The sequence below is a fragment of the Convolutriloba macropyga genome, chromosome 10 (genome assembly GCF_964194025.1).
Source record: "Convolutriloba macropyga chromosome 10, txConMacr16.3, whole genome shotgun sequence".
Lineage (NCBI taxonomy): Eukaryota > Metazoa > Xenacoelomorpha > Acoela > Convolutidae > Convolutriloba > Convolutriloba macropyga.
Window position 1 is genome coordinate 41659821 of NC_134477.1, and position 12623 is coordinate 41672443.

Consider the following 12623-nt stretch of genomic DNA (forward strand, 5'->3'; position numbering starts at 1 on the left):
ATGAAACTTAATCAAATTATCGAAAAATATATTATTTTTTTTGCTGAAACAATTGTTTTTCTGGTTCCTTATATCTTTTGACTAATGTGTTTTTGGCTTAGACTTTTTGTCCTGCAGTCTACTTACTTATTATTACTACTAACGGGCCCAGTTGGATTCCCGTGAAGTTCTTTTTTTCGCTGAAATTTTTCGGTTTTTATGCATTTGAAAATACTTATTTTTAAAAAAACAATGGATTTTAAGGTCTATCAAATTTAACCTTCTGTCTGTCAAAACGCAAGTTAACCTAAAAAAGCCGTATCGACGAGTATGAAATTCATTTTCTTAGTGCATTTTTTCAAATGAGGGTTTCTTGGACATGAAGCTATGCATTCTCATTTGAAAAAAAAACAAATTTGAAATAAATTTGTAGTCACAAGACATAATCTGGATAATTATAGGTCTGAATGTTTTCCTTTGGCATTTTATATTGACAGTTTTGACTTGCTTCCGCAATTATAGATCAGAGGTGCAAAGTTACATTTCATCGATTTCAGATGATACCTAACGGTTTTAATCACTTAGCAAATAATGGTTTTCAAAATGGAACCTATTTTGTAACTTTTCTTTTCTACAGTTTTTTCGAATTGTTAGAAGTTGAGGATAGGTCTCATAAGCTTTGGGAAATGTACGTTTCAATTTGTTCACTTTTGGTGTTATCTGATGCCATTATGAATTTGTTAATGTGTTTTCTCTAAACACAGACATCGAGTTTTGAGTGTAATTTATGTTTGTTTTTATGTGAATTTCACTTGTGTCTTGTCTCGTAGCCTCTTTGTTGGCTAGCTTCGTCAACCCTCTAATGCATTATTTTATTCATTTAGTGATTTCTTGAACAATATGTGAAGGTTTGAAAGTTTTCTATTTCTTCTTCATTTGGCAGACCATTAGGTCAAAAACGTGAATGAGCGGTGTCAAAACATTATATGCGAACCCACCTTAACAAGCCCCCTTGTGTCGTGGCATTTCTATGATGAGTAATTATAATCAGATTTATTACGTTTATTACATTTTATTTCCGAAATCATAAATTGATCTTGAAAACAATTATTAATCAGAAAAAAACTTAAGAAAAAGACCATATAGTTGTTTATTTTAAAAATGTCACGTTTTCATTTTTGTCAATGCCATCTTTCGTTAGCATATTTTCTGATTGATCCCAAAAAACTTCTCTTATTTTAAGAACACTTATAATACAAATTGTCCATTCTACGAACCTTCAGCGTTTTTCTATTTGTAACCTATTGTGTCAATGATTTTAAATTAACCTAGAAATATAGAAAATTGAAATCAATTTTGCTTGATAATTTCACTTGCTTCCATGCCATTCTGACTGTCTGATTCTCTTTTGTTCATTTTGCCTTCTACAAAACTTGTAGAGGTGCTCTAAATATAATAATGGGGCATTTCAAGTTTCAATTGTTTTTCAGGATCTGAGCTTGAAAGAAGGAGGGACAAAATGCAGAAGTCGCAATTGCCTTTGTTCTGAAAATTTTAAAATCGAAGAAAAAATATTCTGTAATCTGTGCTGCACTGTAATATATTATTTATGTTTTTTGTATTTCTACATTGCTTATTAGCGGTAGAGAGCTGCAGGCCCCACCTCGGATTTCAGATTTACGATTCACATAAAAAATAAATGTCACTAGAAAATAAATACACAACTTGACGAAAAGTGGTAGCAATTAATAAATAATGCACGACAAATTTCGCAATAATGGTCATTTGGTTACCATGAAGAAAACTGGATTACTGCATCGATAGATTAGATATTTTGGTAGTCTCTGCCATAACACGAGCCCTTCAAGCTTTGATCTTATAGCAATTGCTTTTATAAACAAGACTTCATAAAAGTTTAAGCAAGATTTTGCAGGAAAGTCAGTTTCAGCAGCCAGTTTCCAGTTTTATGATTGGGAATGGTGTAGCAACTATCATCAAAGTACCAGAAGATAAACTGCAAATTGAACTTTTTAAAAACAATTTTAGTCGTCTGCAATGAAAGAGAAAACAACTGAATATTAGACTGTTTACAGTGAAAAGTAGAAAAACACTCGCCTCTCTATAGATCAAGTTTCACGGCGACCAAAGAATATTTCAGATTGTTTCCATTCACAAAATCTAAGTATCTATCTTGTTTTTTTTTTAAAAAAAATAATAGGAGGCGGTGTCCAAACTGATAGTTATAATGGGTATCGCAAAATTTATAGTTTTAAAATTGCACTTTCAAAAAATTCGGACAATTTTGTGCATCAGCCTACAATTTCGACACAAGCAGTTTTAACTGTATAGCCAAATTCTAGATCTATGACCTTTTGGCGTTACCCATTGATAAGAGGCAATAATATAAAATAATTCAAATATTTTCATTTGGGGCTTGAATATCCACTGTTTGTGGCCTGAAAACTCATTTGCTTAAGAAAACGGAAAAAAGTAGTTTTTTTAATAAAACTTTCAGATTTTGCCAAGACGGATATTTTTAGCTTTCACCTGACAAAAATCTGTATTTCAAAAAGTTAATACCAAAAACCAAATACCAACCAATTATTATAACCAATTTTTTGGAAGATTATTAGAGAAATTGTTTTGAAAAAAATCAGCGATAACGAGGCTTTCTTAGTTTTTAATTTCAAGGTGTGAATCTGTCTCCATCCCGGTTTTGGCGAATGATTGAATCAAGATGGTCAGCAGATGTGCAAAATAAATGGATAAAAAGCCGGCCCTAGAAACCAAAATGAAAAATTTTGAGGAATACGAGAGGGAATTTTCGTATCTTGCGTTCAAAAAGATAACTTGGTCTGGTAAAAATTAAATTTTGATTTTTGTTCTATGGGAATGAAATTTCCCAAGAATTAGATCACCCACTTAATTAACCAATTAAATTAGGCAAGCTATTTCGACAAACATCGAAGTCTTGATAAGACTCCTTTCGTTCGATCCACTAAACATATTTGTTTAAACACTTTTTTGGCTCGATTAACTATCTTTTTATATACTTCTCCAGATTTGAAACTCTGATCTTAAAATGTATAATTTTTTCGAGAAAAAAATTTACCCAAAAACAATAATACTTGTTTTGAGATCTTTTCCGTTTGTGCCCCCCCCCCCCCAGTGCGTTATTCGCCCCCACCCCAGTTACAGAGCATGTGACATTACACTGTAAATCATTATGTAAAAATATGTGCGGGAGAAGGGTGCAAATAATATGCACCCACTGAGCTGTGGAGGCACAAACGGAAAAAACCCTTTAGTTCATATTAAAATACTATGTTGTTCATTTTATTGCAACTTAGTCGAGATGCCTGACAAATTTTCTTGTAAAAGAACTGAAATGAGCAGCAGAAATTTTTTAAAAAATTAAACCCCAATTAGGAAGTCGAAATAAAGGACTTTATAACCGTCTGAACTATGGTTTTCGAAAAAACTCTCTCTAAGTAAGCAGCCTTAAATTTGATCCATTTTTTAATTATATGAAGTTTATCCAAAGTTTTCATGGATACGAAAATTTTGCAAATAATGCAATCAGAGGGAAAAACAAAACAAAAAATATATTTGAATTAGGGATTTTTAAAAAAAATTGTCGATTTATTCTGTGGTTGATAGATGATTAACGAATGTAAAGAAAAACACGAAAAAGTATTGATAAAATAATAATAAAACAGAATCGAGAAAACAATTCATTTCTTCACTGAATTTCTGATATCTATTTAAAAAATTCAATCAAAATTCTGCTATATCTAATACCTACAAAATATATTGGAAAATATTGCAGGATATAACAGAACCAATCTCGAAGAAAATTTTGTGCAGAAAGAATTGAAAACAAAATTTGTTTTCAATTCAAATATGAAATTTGATAACATAATCTGATGAAAATGATTGAGTTCATTCGTTTGAATCAATTGTTCTGGTATGTACTTGACATACCAAGTCTTGTTGTTTTGACATGCAAAGTCTTTGCAATACAAAGTGGAACAATGCTGGCTTTGGCCAATGAATCAAATTTTCAGCGCCTTCACAGCGACATATGGTTTATTTTGTTGAGAAATCTAATCAGTTTCATTCAAACGTAAAATTGATGGATATTGAACAAAGAATCGATTGTTATGATTATCGCAATGCTCGAAATGCTCCCTAAAAGATTAAAATTTTCTACCTTCTGGACATGGCTCGAACTCCAGCTCCTCGAAAGCTGCTTGGGCGAAATTTTTCACTGTGCTTCTGACGTAATCATCTAAGATCAGCAAATCACTGAATTGGTCAATTCGACCAATCAGTGATTTCTTCACCGGGTTTTCATTACAAACCGTCACCGCAGGAAATTCTAGTCGAGGTTTTGACACAATTTCGATTTCGATAAGCGTAGGGTAGCTTCGGTATTTGTTAACTATGCTAACTAGGGATACAACGAAAGTTATAAACAGCCCGATATAAATCAATAACCAAACTAGTCTAACTAATGGATGTTCTCGGCCGGTTTGAGGAGCGGTTGCATCTCGCAGCTGGCATGCCGATTCGGTTATGATTCTTTTTCTCTCAGATTTTGGGTTTTCTTCAGCCGCGCTGCTGGGTTCAAAAGTAGTTTCTAATGCTTCAGGGTCTGTTTGGTGCTTGCCAGTGAACGAAGGTGGTCGTTCATGCGTTTGCATAGGTATGTAATCGTTATCTGCGCTGTTCTTTGCCATTTCTAGCGTAGTAACTTCACAAAATGAAACGTTTTATAGCCGCAGTTTTTTCTGCTTCTGTGAGCCTTCTTTTACATCTAATAATTTGAATTAATTCGAGAGCAGCCTCAAGTCATACTTTGCTGGCGTTCAATACTCACAATGATTGATATAGATCACATACTTTTGAATTTGATGCGTAGATGGATTAAAACTGCTTAAATTAACAAACAGCGCGCTGCGCATAGATTCTGTTTTTTTTTCATAGTTATGATAACTAGTGTATAAATTATGAAGTTAATAACCAGGTGGGTTTGTTTGATAAACCATTTTGGTTTAAGTTAGCCACATGAATACACAACTAATAAATGAACAACAGTAAATAAAAATAAGTTTGTCACTTCAAACTTTACTCGCTGAAAATATCTGTGAATAAGCTTGAATAATGAAGAATGTTCACACAGCTGTTTACGTTTATAAATTCTTGTCACTTCTATAATGAATTCTTCTGAAAACTTAGATTTCGAACAGTTCAGTTTTGCATTTCGGTCAATTGGGGGAATTTACAGAAACAGTATAAAGAATTTCTGCATTTGAGTGAATTTGCAAGTTTTGGAAAATAAAAGCTGGAAGGAATTTCAGGGGATATTAAAGAGAAGTGTTGTAACATAAATCAATATACCGGTCAGACCTCCAGATAGTGAAGAATTAATCACGGCAGAGTTGTATTTTATAACTAGTTATAACTTGGACAATTGCAGGTTAGCTATGTTTAGAGAAAGGTTGCCTAAGCTCAAAAAAACACAAAGTAAACATGCTACAAAAATTGATGGTTTTCATCATAATAATCAGAATATTCGGCATAAGTATGAGTGAGAAACATAAATTTATCTTAAAATGCTCGAGAAATGGATAACTAAATTGTTTCCAAAAAACAAAATTGTTGTCATAAACAACAACTACTTGTCTGAACAAAAAATGTGTATTTCTTCCCAGTGACGTCACTAAAAACAGCAAGTTGCGCTTGCAGCATCAATGTTGACAAAATCTGATCTATCGTGATTTATTTAACGTACGTCATGCCTAGTATCGGTTCCGCAATTTTTCAAGAAATAAATTAGAGAAATTGGAAGAAAGAAAAGAGATAATTAACCTGGTGGTCTTGAATCAGTTATAAGATGATGTTAAACGACAGTTACCTGAGCTTTGACCAGGTATAGGTACTCTAAAGTAAATCGTACTACTACTCATCACTTATGTCAACTCAATTAAATCTGCGTGGTCTCCATTATCAAATAATCTTGGTTTATATTGATCTAAAATTTAAATGTTTGCTGATTAATTCTTATTGCCAATCTTAAGGTTTTCTCCGATATCTGATGTTTCTTCCTCTCTCCCTCAGCCTTTTAACTCTCGTTTTTTAATTTCCTCGCGTTAATGAACTGCGCTCAAGTATCCTCCTTCTATCTTATGTCAAGAGTCCGTGTTTGTCTGTCAACTTCATATGATAAGATTCTTGGCAATAAACTTACAAGTTAAAAATAAGTTTGCAAAACAGAACTTGTTCAAGATTAAGATAGAAGACATGCAAGTCAGGAGTAAGAGACAAACTGTGTTATGAATAATTGAAACATGAGAAGGCAGTCCTTTGCTAAACAATTTGAAGCATAGAAAACAGAAATATCGGGCAACTCTTTCTTATCTATCAATCATTTTGATAAACTTGATGTTCTGTTTTTATTTGTTCATTTGACAACAATTTAAAATGTGACATGTAATCAAATTCACTCAATCTCATACCAACGTTTTATGAGTTTTCTTAGACCTGTGATGCTAGAAAGTGATATCGAAAAAATTTATCAAAAATTAAAATTAGCGCAGAAGTTTTCCTAATCCGCAAAAGAAAGAGGTTCGATAGAAGCTGCGGATGAAAAAATGAGAGTGAAAAAACTGCCGATATAACTTGCTTGAAATATCATAAACTAAAAGCCCTACTTGTTGGAAGTAAGTTATTGCTAAAATGGTGAGTATTAGCATATCTAGCAAAATAAGCGTACAAGTTAAAAATTTTAAAATTCTCGGTCAAACCCATGCTTGTGTTTTGTTTTCGGTTGTGAAAATTTGGGAGTCTCACTTCACTCTCTGACAGAAACTGAAAAACAACAAAAAGATGTAAGTCACTGAATATTTTTTAGTTGTTTTTATTTAGAAAAAAAGGCACAGTAAACTTTCATTTCATCATTATATGGTAATCAGAACTTCTGAATTTTGCAATTTGGTTAAAGGTTTCATCTCTTTTGAAATTACAATTTGATTAAAGGTTTCATCTCAGCATCAAAACATGTCTTCAACTTAAAACTTATTTTAGCGAAATTTGTATTTAAATATTTTTAATTATATTTTTTGGGATTAAATCTTTCAAAAAAATCCATGAATTCAAAGAAGTAATAACTGTTAGATACTGCTAATTGTAAGTTGCAAGAATTCGAAAACCCACATTCGGTTGTTTGGAACTGCTACTAACCGACCTATGACTTCTGTTAAATCATTATGATCCTTGTGTAAATACTAAAAAATCACATATGATCCTTGTATGATTACTAAGATTTCATGTTTGGTTCCTGTATATGCATAGAATGAAATCATATACAATGAAACCAGAAAAATCAATTCTTCTAGCGTGCAAAAAAGTGGGACCAAAGAGAAAATTAACTGGCCGTGAGGCCGATAACCAACCGATACTTTTGAACACACTCACAAAACTGATTCAATGTGCAAGAAACAATATTGTCGCAAATCAATTTACGAAAACGCCAATGTCAATTATGGCTCTATTTGTTCTTTTTGAAAATCTTGAATAACTTTTGCATTGCGTTGCTTCATCAAAAAATTTTTATGATCCTTGTATGACTACCATAAAATCATGCAAATTATTTATGAAATTGTAGGACCACCATGATTTTTTTTCTCAAACTATGGCTGCATTGATTGAGATCTTTTTGGTATCAGTAGTTTAGGGCGTAATGATTTGATCATTTTAGGTTAAGTGCGATTTTTTGTGAACTTGACCTATTATATTCTCAATTGATTTGAGTGTATTCTGAAAAGTAGCAATAACGATTTGACGAAATTTTTTTTAAGTCAGGTATTTACAATCTCACTGATTTGTCATCAACTGCTCTGTTTTGTTTATTATTTTTTATTTCCCACAACAAATCTTGAGAATTTCAGCGTATGAGTCGCCAACTTTTTGATACATTGAATTTTGCCTCCGATGAAGAGGAAATAACTGCTACATCGACAGGTAAAATCAAATTCCATACTTTTTTTTCCAAGAATTTTAAAAATGTTTTTCACCCTGGAGTGTTTTTTTAATTTGCACAATGAAACCGACTGAAAGGGCTTATTAAGTTGTTGAAGAAATATGGAGTGACACAAGTCAACAATTTTTTTCTCACATCAAATTTCATGGTAAAAATTAAAATAGTTTCCCGAAAAACAGATGAATGTAACGGTATCCAGGGAAAAATTAGAAGGATATATATAGATTTGAAAGTAAACTGTTGTGTATACTTTTTGTGACTGGGAAGAATCGACTTGTACAGAAAATAAATTGCAAGTCAGCATTAAAAGGCTGCATTGTAAATCCCGCGTTCCATTTTATGGGTTATACTGACCGTTAAGATTTAGATGTTACAATGTAAGAAAATATTGATATCATAGAAAACTCAACATAACAAGATCAAATAGAATATAAATTAATACAATTAAGAATATTGCACGCGGAATCAATATTGTCTAGTTGAAGAGATAATCAAAATGTGAACACTGCATGGATAACAGCGCGCACTCTAGCATTCAATAGTATGCTTGATCGGCCATCTGATACCTTATTGTACGCATCAACTAAGAAAAAGAGGAACTATTTTGATCTACGAACCAACCAATGTAGCTTGAGAAATGAAAAAAAAGGCATTTCCTAGTTTCTCAGAGGAAGAGGCCACGGCGTCTTTAAAGGCATAACCCAGGTAGAGGTGTCGGCCTTTATAAATTGCTGACACGAGTTGGCAGATTGGAAAAAACTTTTCGTACCGTTAGTCCGCCAAATTCTAAGCGTAGATAAAGTGAAATGCCAGTAATATACAAGGGAGTTTGTTCAGTCAGAAAAATATATATAAAAACAAAGATTAAATTACTTTCGGGTTTCTTGGGGACAAACTAACAAGGCAAGTTTAAGCTCCATCAAATTCTCTTATTAAGTGGCAGTCAATTTATGTTAAATGTTCAATTCATTTTGCGCCTATTTATAGGTAGAGTTTTAACTAACTTTACCGAATGATTTCAAAAGTGGAGTGCAATAATTCATTTATTAAAAAATTCAAAAAATTCAAGTCAAATCACAACTCAGATGAACACTTTATCAACCATTTTAAACATACACATGAATACTTTATCAGAATCTGACAAGATTGTTATCGATATGATAATTTTTAAGTATATTTTGCCGCCTAAATGTTGATTTCTTTGACAAGTTTGATTCATAATCATCGAAAAACAAGCTAAACAGAGGTGCACGTGGTGAAACAAAACAAATGATTGAGTAAAGAAATTGAAACACGCATCCTATTTTTGAAACAACAAAAACCAAGGAATTGAAGAAGAAAGACGACAACGGCAACTCCCCACGACCGGGACCAGACGGCCATTGTCATTTGGCGCTCCGATAACAAACACAAAGAATCGCAAATCCTTCGGGTCTCCACCCCAGATGAGTATGGAACTGGTAGCATTGGTGGATAAGCAACAACTACTCCCCAGCATCCAGTACCACAAATTGATGCAGAATAAAGGAAAACAAAGCAAAAACGAATCAAACTGGAAAAGGGGCAAATGTGAAAAAAAGCTGCCTTCAAAAGAACATCACAGGTGATAGGACGAATAGGCCGTCAATCTTAGCAGAATTTGCCAACGTTCAGATAAAAATTATTTAATCTTAAATTTGAGCCTTGTGCAAATTTATAATATTTAACTTCTCGAGGCCTTAGAAAGCTACCTCCCCCCTTGATGAGGCTCAATCAACAATTACCAACAGGGTTTGCGTAACTATAACTCAAGTTTTCCTCCTTATTATTTCGAAAAATAAACAAGTTTCAGCGAAGCAATTGTTTGATTTTTAAAAATTATTAGTGTTTTAAATTGTTTTATTACTAAGTTCGGGTCCGGCAAAAGTTCGGGTGAGCACGACCCAGCAGTGCACATCACAAGCCAGCACGACCCCAGCATTGCCCGCCACGACCCAGCAGTGCCCACCATGAGCCAGCACAAATCAGCAGTGCCCACCACGAGCCAGCACGAACCATTAGCGCCCAATACGAGCCAGCACGACCCCAGAAAATCCCGTCACAACCCAGCAGCGACAGCCACGAGTCACCGCAACCCCATCAGTACCATCCACGAACTGACTCAACCCAGCAGCGCCAGCCGCGAGTCACCGCAACCCCATCAGTGCCAGCCACGAACTGACACGACCCAGCAGTGCCCAACACGAGCCAGCACGACCCAGCAGTGCTCGCCACGAGCCAGCAAGACAACACCAGTGCCCGCTACGAGCCAACACGACCCAGCAGTGCCCGTCACGAGCCAGCACGGCCATGCAGTGCCGCCACGAGCCAGCGCGAACCAGCAGTGACAGCAACGAGACAGCACGATCCAGCTGTGACTCCCACGTGTGAGCACGACCCCCGCGGTGCCATCCACGAGCCAGCACGACACATCTTGCTCACCAAGTTTACACAAAGCGCTCCCCAAGGTCACCCAGAGTGCACCCAAGGTCACCAAAGTGCCCCCAAGGTCACTAAAGTTGAACACACTTGAAAAGGTCAACCAGAGTGCTCCCATGGTCATCCAAAGGGCCCCGCAAGCTCACTCACGTTGACCACACTTGACCTTCAGGGTCATCCAGAGTGCCCCCAAGGTCTCCCAAAGTGCCTCCAAGGTCACTCAAACTGGCCACACTTGACCCCCAAGGTCACACAAAGTGCCCTCAATGTCACTCAAGTTGACCACACTTGACCCCAAGGTAAAACAGAGTGCCCCCAAGGTCACACAAAGTGCCCCCAAAGTCACTCAAGTTGACCACACTTTACCCCCAAGGTAAAACAGAATGCCCCCAAGGTCTCCCAAAGTGCCTCCAAGGTCACTCAAACTGGCCACACTTGACCCCCAAGGTCACACAAAGTGCCCTCAATGTCACTCAAGTTGACCACACTTGACCCCAAGGTAAAACAGAGTGCCCCCAAGGTCACACAAAGTGCCCCCAAAGTCACTCAAGTTGACCACACTTTACCCCCAAGGTAAAACAGAGTGCCCCCAAGGTCACACAAAGTGCCCCCAAAGTCACTCAAGTTGACCACACTTTACCCCCAAGGTCACACAAAGTGCTCCCAAGGTCACTCAAGTTGACCACACTTGATTCTCAAGGTCACACAAAGTGCCCTCATAGATCACCATATTGCCCCCACAGGTCAATCAAGCTGACAACACTGAACCCATATTAATCACTACATCAACCCCAAAGGTCGCCAAAGATGATTCCCTAACTGCAAATTATGACACCAAAAGCCATTAGAATGGATTTCAAAAGTTTCTTCAAACTGAACCAATTTACAGAAACGGCTGCTCATTACAAAGTTTGAGAAAATGAAGACAAACCTGTCAAGAAAAATAAAATTGAGTAACGGCATGCAAAACATCAGCAGCACCGTCAATATTTTTAGACAACGATTCAAACAACGCAGCTACTATTTCGAGAGATTATAAAACAAATTTCAGATAATCTGGAACTTGAAATAACGTCACGAACATATCAAGAGTTCAAAAAGCTCATGGAACTAGCTGAAATACTCGTTGACGCCATGACGCAATCTGAAAGCACTCGAATGGTAGAACCTCTCGAGGAAGCTGAAAATTCACGTCGATGAAAATTGAATTTATGCAAACCGTCAAACAGCACGAGATCACAAAGAGACAGCCTTGGTCGAGAACAAGCAGTCGCTCATCAGTACTCAGCCACCTATCAATTGCTTCCAAAGCTGCAAGTAGAAAGGAGAATAAAATTAATGATAATAAACAAAACCAAAGAGGTCCGATCGGTCACACTTTTGATGCCGCCCATAAACAAGGCAAAATTGATGACCAGTGCAATAACTTGACCGTAAATTGTCAACTCGACCAACAGCGTACTTTATTAGCTGAGAAAAAGAAACATTCAAAGAGTTGTGTGATCCAATGAGGAAAAGCAAAACAAGGATCGAAACTGAACCCAACCAGACAAAACCTCACAACTAGATCAACAGGGAATTTCTGATATTTTTCAGCTTCAAGGATCAAGCGATCCTAATGTATAAAAAATACAAAATTTTTAGTCCCTAGCAACCAGATTACTACGCGGACAAGTCGAGGTTCTCAATTCGAAGCCTATGGGAAAACTAACCCGGACAATTGCGAGCCCTCATACTAACAGACAATGTTTCGTGCTGATCAATAACAGAAAAACCCATCTCTATTGAGACAAGAAGGCCCTCTCAGACAGTTGGACAAAAATGTTGACAAAAGATAAACTTTGACCTTTTCACTGGATGCTTCGCCTACAAGTGGCAATATTCCACAAACAAAAAACAAAACCTCAGCTCCTCCAAATAACAGATCTAGTCTTCAGATAACAGAAAAAAACACGAAATAAACAGCCTTATGCTGAATCAACAAGACACAATAAGGAAGTCAGAGAACGGAATCGTGAACATAAACACCAAAAACTATCCAGCGTTCTCAAACACTAACTCTATTAGATCAAATCACGTCGAATCCAACAAGGAAATGCCGGCTCCCCTTCTAACAACGAATTGCCCGTATTTCATTGGGAGC

At 36.0% G+C, this 12623-nt stretch overlaps 1 protein-coding gene across 1 annotated transcript in view; it reads right to left on the minus strand.

Annotated features, from left to right (window-relative positions):
* Positions 1–5666, minus strand: part of LOC142348138 (uncharacterized) — an 84484-nt gene extending 78818 nt beyond the window's left edge. Inside the window, exon 1 of the mRNA XM_075399343.1 lies at positions 4193–5666. Coding sequence (XP_075255458.1) covers positions 4193–4721 — 529 coding nt within the window. The 5' untranslated portion in view covers positions 4722–5666. The remainder of the gene's footprint in view (positions 1–4192) is intronic.
* Positions 5667–12623: the final 6957 nt, after the last annotated feature.